The sequence below is a fragment of the Notechis scutatus genome, chromosome 2, assembly GCF_049901735.1.
Source record: "Notechis scutatus isolate UNSWTSFEM ecotype Mainland chromosome 2, rNotScu1.2, whole genome shotgun sequence".
Classification (NCBI taxonomy): Eukaryota; Metazoa; Chordata; class Lepidosauria; order Squamata; family Elapidae; genus Notechis; species Notechis scutatus.
The window spans coordinates 8489919-8503621 of NC_142010.1; the positions used below are offsets into that span (position 1 = coordinate 8489919).

The 13703-nt window shown below is 42.4% G+C and overlaps 5 protein-coding genes across 5 annotated transcripts in view; all 5 read left to right on the plus strand.

Moving 5' to 3' along the window:
• The window catches only part of LOC148131694 (uncharacterized), a 140687-nt gene extending 131221 nt beyond the window's left edge, over positions 1-9466 (plus strand). The window contains 1 exon segment of the mRNA XM_087953377.1: positions 3359-9466. The gene's annotated coding sequence lies outside the window, so the exon portion shown is untranslated.
• Positions 1-13703, plus strand: part of LOC113432001 (uncharacterized) — a 48678-nt gene that overhangs the window by 32586 nt on the left and 2389 nt on the right. The window contains exons 3-4 of the mRNA XM_087953356.1: positions 829-3377; positions 5971-6105. Coding sequence (XP_087809482.1) covers positions 1676-3377; positions 5971-6105 — 1837 coding nt within the window. The 5' untranslated portion in view covers positions 829-1675. The remainder of the gene's footprint in view (positions 1-828; positions 3378-5970; positions 6106-13703) is intronic.
• The window catches only part of LOC113428671 (uncharacterized), a 120027-nt gene that overhangs the window by 21047 nt on the left and 85277 nt on the right, over positions 1-13703 (plus strand). The window lies entirely within an intron of this gene.
• The window catches only part of LOC113428322 (uncharacterized), a 76407-nt gene continuing 74312 nt past the window's right edge, over positions 11609-13703 (plus strand). Inside the window, exon 1 of the mRNA XM_087953152.1 lies at positions 11609-11678. The gene's annotated coding sequence lies outside the window, so the exon portion shown is untranslated. The remainder of the gene's footprint in view (positions 11679-13703) is intronic.
• LOC113429946 (uncharacterized) overlaps positions 11609-13703 on the plus strand; it is a 60321-nt gene continuing 58226 nt past the window's right edge. The window contains exon 1 of the mRNA XM_087953204.1: positions 11609-11678. The gene's annotated coding sequence lies outside the window, so the exon portion shown is untranslated. The remainder of the gene's footprint in view (positions 11679-13703) is intronic.

Consider the following 13703-nt stretch of genomic DNA (forward strand, 5'->3'; position numbering starts at 1 on the left):
TGTTGATTGTACCCTATAACTATCATTAAGTGTTGTATGTTATGATTCTTGATTCTTAATGAATGTATCTTTTCTTTATGTATTCTGAGAGTATTTACACCAAGACAAATTCTTTGTGTGTCCAATCACACTTAGCCAATAAAGTATTCTATTCTATTCTATTCTATTCTATTCTATTCTATTCTATTCTATTCTATTCTATTCTATTCTATTCTATTCTATTCTCAATTCTCTATTCTCTATTCTCTATTCTATTCCACTCTACTCTACTCTACTCTACTCTACTCTACTCTACTCTACTCTCTACTCTACTCTACTCTACTCTATTCTGCCCTTCCCTTACTTGGAGGTGAGGGCTTCCATGGGCAAAACTGAACATGAGATCTTGCGGAGGGTTTAGGTATCATTTCATCAGGTAAAAACCCACAATCTCTAAAGTTAGCTCAGAAGGTTCGACTGTAATCATTTTGGGATGATTTTTCAGGCTAAAAACATGCATTTTCCACATACATACAGATAGGCATGTATTATTTATTTTTCTCTCTATGCGTATATTTACAAATCTACAATGTATCCCCAGCATTTCCAGATATAGTTCATGATAAGCCTTTGCACTGCTAAGAATTTGTGAATCACCAAAGTGAAAAAGAGAATTTCATGACTGAATGGATATTTGGACTTGGACACAAATGTGTCAAATGAATCATAACAAAGAGGTTATTCTCTATTGGGGCATGTTTGCTTATTTATTGTAATGTATATTTTTCCCCGTTCTTCTGCAACCATTTTATAAAGAATTAAAGTTACATTTTTCTTTGAATCTTACAGACAAAGAGGATGGCAGTAAGAGCACTCTGGAAAACTGAGAGTAACAAGCAACATTGGAAAAGAAAGCAAAGGCAGACAGAAATCAAAATATTATCAATTTCCTTCAGAAAACCACAAAATTCTTCTCCTTTCCCAGCTGTTGAGAGACAAAGGAGAGAAAATTAAGAGGAGATTTCAAGCTAGAAAAAGTAGAGTATGAGAAACTCAAGAATACGTTACATGAACAATCAAGGGAGATTATATTTCATTCAGAAAAAGAAAGGAGGAAAACTTCAGGAATTAAAGCATCACTAAAAAAAGATCACATAAATATTTGACCGCAAGAATATCAGTGTTGGAAAAGCTCCTCTTGTGCCCATTATGGGAAAAGTACAGGTTGTAAATCATAACTGATTATGCACAAGAGGATCCACATTGTAGAAAAGCTATAGAAATGCTATAAATGTGAGAAATGGTTTAGTCTGAACAGCTCTCTTGGGATTCATTGAAGGACATATATGGCCTGCAAGTGCTTTCAATGTGGTAAATGCTTTAGCAAGCATAGCAACATCAGAGGACTCACACCAGGGAGAAACTGTAGGTGCCCAATTTGATGGAAAAGTTTCATTAGAGATTCTCACCTCTTGAGACACCTGAAGAAAAACCATATGAGTGTTCAAAATGTGGGAAAAGTTTCAGATGGAATTCCCACCTGGTATCACATCACAAGATTCATATGGGAGAGAAACTGTATGAATGTCTGAGGTGTGGGAAAGTTTCAGTCATAATTCCATGGTGACACACAGAGAACTCACATGGGACAAACTGAGTGTCCAGATTGTGGCAAAAGTTTAAATCAGAATTCCTAATGACACACCAGAGGACTCATTCTCAGGAGAAAGCTTATGAATGTCCTGAGTGTGGGAAAAGTTTCAGTCGGAATTCCACCCTTGTGACACACCAGAGGACTCACACAGGAGAAAAACGGTATGAATGTTCAGAATGTGAGAAATGTTTCAGTAAGAATTCCCATCTGGTGGTACACCAAAGGACTCGCACTGGGGAGAAACCCTTTAAATGTTTTGAGTGTGGGGAAAAATTCAGTCAGACTTCCAGCCTGGTGACACACCACAGGATTCACACAGGAGAGAAACCATTTGAATGTCCTGATTGTAGGAAAGGTTTCAGTCATAATTCCAGCCTGGTGGCATACCGGAGAACTCATTCCCAGGACAAACTGTATGAATGTCCAGAGTGTGAGAAAACTTTCAGTCATAATTCCAGCCTGGTAACACATCAGAGGACTCACACAGGAGAAAAACCGTATGAATGTCCAGAGTGTGGGAAATGTTTCAGTAAGAATTCTACCCTCGTGACACATCAGAGGACTCATACAGGAGAGAAACCATATGAATGTCCAGATTGTGGGGAAAGTTTCAGTCAGAATTCCCACCTCGTGCTACACCAGATGACTCACACAGGAGAAAAACCATATGAGTGTCCAGAGTGTGGGAAACGATTCAGTAGGAATTCCGGCCTAATGACACACCAGAGAACTCATACTCTGGAGAAACCATATGAATGTCCTGAGTGTGGAAAACGTTTCAGTCAGAATTCCAGCCTCGTTACACACCAGAGGACTCACACAGGAGAAAAGCCATATGAATGTCCAGAATGTGGGAAATGTTTCAGTAACAGTTCCAGCCTGGTGACACACCAGAGGACTCATTCCAAGGACAAACCATATGAATGTCCTGTGTGTGGGAAAAGTTTCAGTCAAATTTCCAGTCTGATAACACACCAGAAGATTCACACAGGAGAAAAACCGTATGAATGTTCAGATTGTGGGAAAAGTTTCAGTAAGACTTGTAACCTGGTGACGCACCAGAGGACTCACACAGGAGACAAACCGTATGAGTGTTTAGATTGTGGGAAAAGTTTCAGTCAGAATTCCAACCTCATGACACACCAGAGAACTCACAGAGGAGAGAGACCGTATGAATGTCCTGAGTGTGGGAAAAGTTTCACTCATATTTCCAGTCTGATAACACACCAGAGGATTCACACAGGAGAAAAACCGTATGAATGTTTAGATTGTGGGAAAAGTTTCAGTCAGAATTCCAACCTCGTGACACACCAGAGAACTCACAGAGGAGAGAGACCGTATGAATGTCCTGAGTGTGGGAAAAGTTTCACTCATATTTCCGGTCTGATAACACACCAGAGAATTCACACAGGAGAAAAACCGTATGAATGTTTAGATTGTGGGAAAAGTTTCAGTCAGAATTCCAACCTCATGACACACCAGAGAACTCACAGAGGAGAGAGACTGTATGAATGTCCTGAGTGTGGGAAAAGTTTCACTCATATTTCCAGTCTGATAACACACCAGAGGATTCACACAGGAGAAAGACCATATGAATGTTCAGAATGTGGGAAATGTTTCAGTAGGAATTCCCACTTGGTGACACACCAGAGGATTCACACAGGAGAGAAACTGTATGAGTGTCCACAATGTGGGGAAAGGTTCAGTAAGAATTCCTCCTTGGAGAGACACCAGAGGACTCACAGTCTTGATAAAGGCTAATTACATGTTTCTGGTGATCAGCAGAACTTTCTGGATATTTCCTTTTGCAGGAGTGTGGAATTGTTCAAAAAGGCTTTTGGGTGGTGTTTTTTTATATTGATTATGGAATTCCAACAATTGGAGTTTCCATCTTCTACTTTGGTTTCCTCCAGATTTTGAGTGCCAGAATTTCCCAACCACCATACAAGTAGTCCTCAAGATATAAGCGTAATGGGGCCTATCAATTACGTTTTAATATTGCAATCACCATGAAATGAGACTGCTTTGCTTAACTATCCCCACCCCCTCTCTGTCTAGTAAAGTTATTCGATGAATGTGTGAGGTATTAAGCAAAACCCTGGCTATTTGTAGAAGCAGCTGCCATTTTGCTACCTGCCTGTGGGCCTAAATAAACACTGTTTCTGGCTCATTGACCTTCAAGGACTTAACACTGTATAGACTGCCTTAAGAAATTGTGTGTGCAGTGAAAACAATGTCTACTTCCAGGAGATCTTCAAAATGTAAGTGTGCAATGGGTGACAGGTGTGCTGGGAGTGGGCCCAAAGCCCAGTGAAAAAAAGCAGTGTAAAATTTCACATGTAGAGGCTGTTCCGCCTTGCAGATGAACCCTATGTACTGTAGATCCATTAAGGAATACAGAATGAGTGCAGCTTGTGAGCTAGTTATTAATTAATCTGTGGATGGATGTGTTTATGTTTTCTAACTTACAAAGAAGTAGGTTGTGGTTTATGGTTTACTTTTTTAACTGCCTTGCTGACATCCAAGTATACCATGTTCACTGCATTTTGCTGGTCCACTAATTTAGTCACTTTATGAAAGATGTCAGCGTTCCAGCAAACCTCCATTTCAATCAGTAACTCCAAGACAAACATATCTCAAAAGTACCTTTATTAGAATAGCACCTGGCACATCTGTGGAAACCCAAATCTAAAAGTTTTTTTGGCTTTCCACAATTTCTCAAACTACAAATTGGTCATCATCACATCACATGGCCCAATCATGATCCGTCCAAAAGTAAGATCCTTATTTCATCCTGTGCCATACGAAATGACCTTGAAGTAACAAAAGAATTTTATTTTGTTTAGTTCATTGAAATCGCCCCCCTCCTACTCTCTCAGGTTATGTGGTAGTGTGGAATATGGCTTCCAAAGCTGACAAAAGAAATAAGATTTGTTTGGCATGGTCTGTTTTTGACAAGCCCGTGTTGGCTTCTAGCTATAACTTTGCTTGCTTCTAGGAGCTCACTCGTTTATCTTTTCCAGGATCAGGTATTGATGTCAGGCTGATTGGTCTGTAGTTTCCTGGATCTTCTCCTCCCCCTCCCCCAATTTTTTGAAAAGGAGCCACATAATCTCTTTTCCTGTCCTCTAGTAGTTGCTTGATGCTCCAGGATCTTTGAAAGATTCAATGGTGCCACCTCCTTCACAACTTTGGCATGTACTGTAATTCATCTGGTCAGGTCCTGGGGATTTGAACTCATCTAGAGCAGATAGGTGTTCTCTTACTATTTTCTTACCAATTGTAATTTTTATTCCTAGTCTGTCACTTAACATTCTATTTTTGGTAGGTTGTGCTATTTTTTCTTGCATGAAAACAGGTACAAAGAATGAATTAAGCAGCGCCTCTTTTGAACTAGAGATTGGAGTAGAACAGGGGTTGCCAATGTTTTTGGATCTCAGGGACCACCAAACTCATTTTAAATCCTGAAGACCAGTGACCCTGGGAAAATCACCAAAAAAGTCTGCAGGAAAATCCCCCACCCTGTTTTCCTATCAATCAATCATTCTTTACTGTTTCCAGCTCCATTCTCAGGGGGAGGGAGGGAGAGAGAGACTTTTGGCTTCATGCAAGGAAAGCAGCTGAAGCAGCAGAAGTCTTTGTTTCTCTCCCCCCAATTCCTCCAGAAATGAGTCTTTGTGAGACCTGTTGCGCCAGCTCAGCCTTTTGGAGCAGGATGGCTTGCAGGGTCCCAAAGACTCATTTCTGGCAGAGTTTGGGGGAGACAAAGAAAGACTTTTGCTGCTTTCTTTGAGTGCAGCCAAAGGAAGAAGAAGAAAGAATTGGAAAGAAGCAGCCTGGTGGCCAGGCGAGGCACATGGGGCAAGTTTCCTCCCTCCACCCTTTCCTCCCTCCCCTCACTACCTTGTGTTGTTCGCCTTGTGTTCCCACACAGCCTGGATTAATTGCTTTGGGGGATGACATTTCTCTGCAGACCACCAAAATTTTCTCGCAGACCACCAGTGGTCCCCAGGCCACTGGTTGGCAACCACTGGACTAGAAGACTTCCAAGGACCCTTCCAACTTTGTTATTTGTTATTGACTTGCTGTTTTCTTGCCAACAATATCAGACTGAATCTGCACTGTTTTTTTTCCTGGGAGTTTTGTTGTATAGTGCTGTAAAAATATATGGATTTTCTACATATATACCAGGGATTAAGACTTGTGGACTTAACTCCCAGAATTCCTGATATTCCAGAGAAATGTTTCATTCGGAATTACAGCCTGGTGATACACCAGAGGACTCATACAGGAGAAAACCCTTTGATCCTCAATTCCAACCTTGTGATACACCAGAGAACACACACAGGAGAAACCCTTTAAATGTCTTGACTGTGGGAAAAGTTTTTGTCAGAATTCCAACCTTGTGATACACCAGAGGATTCACACAGGAGAGAAACCCTTCAAATGTCCTGTGTGTGGGAAAAGTTTCAGTCAGAATTCCAGCCTGGTGATACACCAGAGTACCCATACACATGAGATCCCGCATTGAATGTGTCAGTGAGAAATTAACTCTTTGAATTTTGAGTTGGTTATTTTTACTCAAACATGTCTCAGGATTAGACTTGTAGGTGGAGAGAAAAGGAAAATGGAAAAATAGCTAATTACCTGTTTCTGTTTATCAGCAGCAGTTTCTGGATATTTCATTTTGCAGAAATAGTGGAATTCCTCAAAAGGGTTTTGGATAGTGTTTTTTGTATATCGATTATAGAATTCCCACATCTCTTATTTCAGCTTCTACCTAGCTTTTGAGCCACTCAATTCTCCTAGCCAGCAAAGAAGTAGTCCTCAAGATACAAGTCTGATAAGGTCTGCCACTTATGATTGCATGTTGCAATGGTTGTTAAGTAAGATTACCTGGCTTAACTACCCCCACCTCCTTCTCTCCCTGATGAAGCTGTTAAACAAACATGCGAGTCACTAAGTGGAACATTGGCTACCTTGCTGTTGGGGGCATAGCGCAGCCCCAGGCTTGCCTTCCAAAGGCCTTCCCTACCTTAACCATTGGCAACTCCCCTGCCACTGGCCTTTCTCTCTCTCACAGGGTCCCCACAGACTTTTTTCTCCCATGTGGTCCCATGGTTTTTTTTCTCACTTCCACTGGGTCCCTGGAGTCCTTAAGCCTGATTCTCATACCACCAGAACTCACATCCTCCTCCTCCTTACCTTTAAAGATCTCTGATTCTCATATTAGGGAAGGAGGGCAGGTCGCACATCCCTGGGCCACATGACTGTCCTGGAAACAGCAGTCACTTTCTGTCTGCTTGGGATTCGTCCCTGGATCGTGTGGAGGACTTGTAGAAGTGATTGTTTTTTTGCCACACCTGCCTCAGGGCCAAAAAGATGGCTGCTTCTGGGACACTGTCATTCAGGGAGCATTGTTTTTCTACCTTAACTCTCTGCAGACCGCCTTAAGGAATCAAAAGATTAGTATGCAATGGCTAACGGGTATGCAGCGAGTTGTCCCAAGACCCAATGGAAAAAAAACAGGTGTAAAATTTCACACGGAGAGGCTGTTCTGCCTTGCAGATGAACCTGATGGAGAAGAACTGTAGGAATATTGAGCTGAGGAGAAAAGCGATTATGGCTTTGATCACAGGATCTCCAGGTTTCTTTGCAATTCCTGATGTGATCTTGTTTTTTAGGAGGTGTCTTCTTGTTTCCGTTTGATGGCTGTTGGGTGATAGCAGCACCAGGATGCGGATATATTTGTTGTATCCCTCTTGGTGGTGATTCTGTGAGGGAAAAAAAACCTGAACGGTGGAAAACCTTTCATTTTTAATAATGCATTACCATCAATAGCTTTGACAAAGAAGAAAATCAGTGATGTCACTGTTGCTATGATCATTAGAGTGAGCACACTCAAACTGAGATGTGCAGTGAATAAGTTTAATGATAAATTTAATAACAAAATTGTAAGAGAAGAGCCCTTTTCTAATTTCCTGCTCAGTCGTGAGGTCTCCAAAGTGGGTTTCTAACACAGTACAATTGTTGAGATACCTGTAATATGGGTCTCTTTTGCATTGTGCATCTCTATGTTCAATCTATCTTCCTCAGCTTCCCTTCCTACCTCATTATAAATTTAAATTTTTAATTTGAATTGTATATTAGTCCAATCACTCTATGCCTCTGATCATGTGAACTGCAGATAGGCTTCTGCCTGTTAATTTATTGTTGCGCTGCTATCTGCCCCAGTACTAAATTCTGTGAAAATATGATATTGCTTGATGCCCAGTTAAAAAAATTAGAATAGCAAACTGGATCTGTTTTGATTGGCATTCTTCTCAGATTCAAGAATGGTCTTCTCCATCATTGCCATTCTGAGAGATGGAAAGTAGGACATTTCAAATTGGACAACTAAGCTATGGTTTTATAACTTACAACCTCTAAAAGTCTTTGGTTCTGCCATTGAGTTTGTAGCTTTTGAAAAATCATAGAATTACAGAGGATTTGTCTGATTTCCCTGATGATTCTCCCAATTCTGAACCAGACATTGAAAGTTGAGGTCCCCATGGATGGCAATAGTGAGTAGGTACAAATGTTTCAAAAAACCTGGGGATGAATTCTTTTAACATAAGAAGAGCATGGTTGATCAGTCTGAAAGTTGGTCCTGCGTGGAACACTTGGGATTTTTGAAGGTTCCTGTGACACCCTTTTGGTTCTTCTGGGCACTGTTCTTCTGATTTTATTCCATCTTTTAAAAGAATGAACTTCTTGACTGATTTAATTAAAGGAAACATCTGTTCCTCTTTGCAATAATGCTTCTGGAGAAACAAAAATGATGGGCAGCTGTAACTGAAGCCGGAATGGGTTTGATAACTGTTGTGGCCCATCAGCTGCCAGCAGAGCTAGCAACAGGCAGACAAGAGCTGGATGAGTTGCCTGGGCCAGCTTTGGAGCCTTTGGAAGGCCGTGATGAGGAAGCAGAATCGGGCAGATGCAGAGCTGGGGCCTTCTGTCTGCCCCCAGGTGGAGAGGCAGCTGTCTTCAGGGCCTGAGCTGAGGGAGGAGGAAGAACAGATGGGGCCCATCCCAGATGCACATAAGAGAGGAGAGGAGAGCAATGGAAGGCAATAAGCCAGCTCTCAGGGAAAAGGAGATATAGACACTAGCCAGACCCCTCCCTGGCTGGGAAATAAATAGTAGGGGTTTGGAAGGGGCCTGCGGTTGCAGACAACCATTCATATCCCAGTGTACATCAAGTTGGATTTCTTTGCCAGAACCAGATTTGTTGGGACTGATTGCTCTGTATTTGAGGTGCCAATTGAGTCTCCCTGCTGGGAAAACTAGGTAGTGGATTTGCCGGTGTAAACAGGGACTGTCTGCTTGGCTTAATCATTGAAGGACTTTTTATCTTGAGTTTTCGTGTGATTATAAACTGTTTGTGCCCTGTTTCAGAAGGGGAAAAGATTTTCATTTGCAACTATTTTTGGTTTTTTTTTTCTATCCAACGTGAATAAAGACTGTTCCTGCCCTGGTCTAAAAAGTTATTTTACTTGTGAGTAAGTGGTTTCTCATTGCTTGCAAAAGCTGGGTCAGAACAATAACACCAGATAAAACTTACTGCCTTTTTTAAAATAAAGCAATTAAATTAATGTATTAGCAAAATGCTGTGCAGATAGTGTACTTGGGACTTCAATAAGACATTTGACAAAGTAGACCATAACCTACTTTTGGGTAAGCCATGAAAAGCTCTTTTCCCAACACCTGTGAGATGTTTCCTATTCTTTCAATTCTATCCCGGGGCTCCTTAATGTTTTTCAAAAGTGCCTTCAAATAAATAGAGGAACATTCTTGGTTGCAGTGTAAATGACATTTTTAGCTATGCAGATTAATGATCCTGATTTGCTGGGATTAGAAGACACCAAAGAATTCCAAGATTGTATATTTCACCAACACACTTCAAAAAGACAGGTTACAATTTTTCTAGTAGGTCACCTTGCATGTGATCCCTTTGCAGAAGGACACCCAACAACGTGGACCAGGCAAGGAAAACCAATAAGCTCATGGGTTGAGTCTCAAGCTCCAAGTTACTTTGAATTTAATGTGCAAAAAATTTAAACTTTAAAATAGTAAAATTATATTTAATCATTTTTTCCTTTTTCTATTTCCTTGGTGTCATATTTTAGTGCAAATCTTTATCATATCTCATCTTATGGTTAGGAGTTGGAAATGCTTGCAATGATCCCAAAGCCTCTGAATCTCTCACAGGGCTATATAAAAACACCAAGCAAAATTAAATAAAGCCAACCTAAGAGTCGGGGAAGTCTACAGGACAAGGTCCAAAGGCATAATTTCCCAGCCAGAGGAACAGTCCTTTCCCTCAGAATGAAAGTTTGAAGCTCAGATTGAAAGGTGTAAAGTATGTGTTATTTGGAGGATACTGAATCTTGAAAGCTATATCCTTGAATTTGGGGCTGGAGTAGCAGGAACGGCTGGAGTGATTTTGAGGGAGGAAGAAGGCCCAGTCTGGTGGTCACCAGGCTAGGGCCAGAGCTTGTCCCTTCTCTCAGGCCTAGGAAAGTGGGAATCCACTCAGGAGTGGGATTCTACCAGTTTGCACCTATTTGCTAGAACCTGTTGTTAACATTCTAAGCAGTTTGGAGAACCGCTTGTTAGAAGAAATTACTGGCCTAATCCTGTAAGGAAGGCAGGAAGGAAACATTCTGGTGTTGCTTACAGAAACTGCCTCTCCGTTAACCCTTATCGCATTCTTGGCAGGACTGGACTTCCTGTCTCAGGAACTTCTCTGGAGTTTATTTTCCCCTCCTTTGCTGGTACTTTGCTTGTGTGGAGTGACCATTCAAAGTTACAATGGCACTGAAAAAAGTGACTTATGACCATTTTTCACACTTACGACTGTTGCAGTATCCCCACAGTCATGAGAGGCCAGGCGAGGAGATGCGTGCCTCGATGTGAGTGATGTTGAGTTGGCCACGCCCAGCCAATAACATGACCACCAAGCCACGCCCACCCAGTCACATGACCACCAAGCCATGCCCACGGCTTAAGCCACGCCCACAGTACCAGTTGTTAAAAATTTGAATCCCACCCCTGAATCCACTTCCAAAAACCTTGCCAAGGAAACTGCAGAGAAGTGGGAGAGTAGGATAACTCCCCAAAACATACTTTTGCAAACCTAGTTATATATTACAACTAGATATAACCTAGATAGGAGCATCATCAGGTAAATTGAAATTAATACAGCAGGAACATCATGAGGTAAATTAGAGTCTAATTCGGTGGTTGGGGACCACTGAATTAGACAATATATACACGGGGAAAAAGGCAGGAAACAAGGAAACTCCCCCTTTACGCTCACAGCAACCAATCTCATCTTAGATCCCTCATGCAGTGGCCAGCTCTCTTCAACCAGTCAGCTGTAACTGTGTATTCTTACTCATTATCTAACCCTTCACAGCTATTAATTTAAATATTTTAACAAGCTGGCTCCCCTGGAGCATCTGGCCTGATACTGCTGCAATGTCCTAAATCTTTGGGAGCCACATTAAATTAATCATAAAGATTTGACATGTAGAGAGGCATTGATCTCCGCTGAGAGTCACCCCTGGGAAAGCTTGTTCTGTAATTCTGTAAAACCTTCAGGGCTCAACACGTAGCTAATCTTCACAAGCTATTAAATAGCCTCACATTTCACTGTTTCACTTCAGCTCAAAAGTCAGCACCTAGAAATCAAAAGTGACTTGATGGGATTTAATCAGCGAAAATATCTTGCAAGTGGCTCAGGTAGGTATGGGGCAAACAAATGTGTTTTTCGGTCACTATCAGGAGACGGTGATCAGGTCGGCAGCATCTGTGCCTGAAAACCCCAAAATATAATAGGGGTTCATGTGGTTGAGTTTAAGGAGTTAAAACTATAGAGTACTGCATTGCTTACAAAGGATGGGAGGACAGAGGAATTTCCTCTTCCGGGTCACTCATGGGCGGAAGGTGGTGTGCAGAGCGGCTTCTGTGCTCTTCCTAGGATGGAAGCAGCAGCTGGGAGGTGAGTTGGGGGCAGCAGGTGGGAGGAGAGTCCGGGAACAAGTCGGGCTGTTCGGTTCCCTCCGCGGCCTGGAAGCAGAGAAGCAACTGGGCTGAAGCGTGTCAGCTGCAGGTTCCTTCCCTCCCCAGATCGGAGCCCGCTGGGGCTGCACGCTGTGAAACTGGTGGCTGCAATTTTCTGCTGGGGGGGAGATTTAAAAAGCCCCTTGCATGTGAAGGTGGATCCTTTGGGAATGGCTCCCCTCCAGAGGTTGTGGGGGCTCCGTCACTGGAGGTTTGTAACAAGATGGAAGGAACCTGGCAGGTCTTCTGTTCCTCCGCCCTGCTCAAGCAGGAGACCCAGAACCACTTCAGACAAATGGCTGTTCAGCCTTTTCTTAAAAGCTTCCAGTGATGCAGCACCCACAACTTCTGAAAGGTGGTCAGTTGTCCTCCCTGCTCTCCTTAGTTCTAGGTTGCTTCTCTCCTTGATTAGTTTCCATCCATTGCTTCTTGTCTTGCCTTCCTCGCTTCTTTGTGGCAAATCCTCAAGTATTGGAGCACTGCTATTATGTCATCCCTAGTTCTTTTTTCCACTAAAGTAGCTGATTGGTCTGTAGTTTTGTAGATCCGTTTCCCCTCAGTTTTTTTGAATATGGGAACTACATCAGCTCTTTTCCATTCCACCAGTAGTTCCTTGGTGCTGCTGACCACAAGTCAGCAGTCCCTGTGGGTATGAAGGTGCAGAAAAAGGAGACGCACCAATTTGGGTACTACACACTGGTGTAAATATATGATGGGTTCAGCACCCCACACTCATGATCCCATTTGTGACCTTCCCAGCTAGCATGTGACATGCAAAATAGCTATTGTGGACCTTTGGGATGTACAGTTGTATAGGTAGTCCTCGTTTACCATTTCTTCCCCGAGCCTCCAAAGTTGTAATGGCAGTGTAAAAGCAGACTTACACCTTGCCACATAAATTCGCGGTCATTGTAGCACTCGTTCAGTGACCACACATCAGCAGTTCCTGTGATTACAAAGGTCCAAGAAAAGGAGTTGCACCAATTTGAGTTCTGACAACAGGTGCACATTTATGATGGCCGCAGCATCCCACACTCATATTCCCAATGTGTGACCTTCCCAGCTGGCTTCTGACAAACAAAATCAGTGGGTATACTGGCAGGAAATTGAAAGAGACTTCAGGCATCATTTCATCAGTTAAAGCCTCCACATGTCTAAAGTAGCTCGAAAGGTTTGACTATAATGATTTTGGGACATTTTGTCATGCATGAAAGACATAGATTTTCTCCATGTATACATATGTGTTATGTCTCACCTGTACAAAAGAGGTGAGAAGTCCAACTTCCAACTGAATACAAACAAGCAAGCAAGTCCAGTAATTATAGAGTTAAAGTCCTTGAGCTGATAAAGTTCTTGGCAGTCTCACACACACGCTGTCTGCCAAGTCCAACAAGAAAGCAGGAATATAAATCAGACACGATACTCCGGAGCTCCTCTGAATAATTAACACATTGTCCCGAACAAACTTCCTAGAGCGAACACACCCACTTTTATTCCTTGTGGAGCGTGTCAGTCCCTCAGCTCAGTCTCTGATTCGTCCCTTCTTTCTACGTTGCAGCTTGCACTTTTGCCTACGACGCTGCCTCGCATCAATCCAGCATTCCTCAGCTTGACCCTCAGTCAGAGACTCTGATACGCCTTCCTGGTTATTTGCCGACACCTGAGGCACAATCAGGGAGGAAGGCCTTGCCGAAGAGGAAAGTCCTGGGGAGGAAGGCAACTCCAAATCCTCCTCTTCCTCATTGTCCGAGTCTTTATCCTCTAACAAAGCAGGCTCAAACCTCAGAGCTAAACCCTCCTCTTCCTCATTATCCGGGTCTTCGTCCTCTAACAAAGCAGGCTCAAACCTCAGAGCCACAACACATATGTAGATGGGTGTTTCTGTATTTAATCTCTGTATGCATATGTCTGCAATTATATAATTGTTCCCAACACTTCCAGATATATTTGGTGATAACACTTT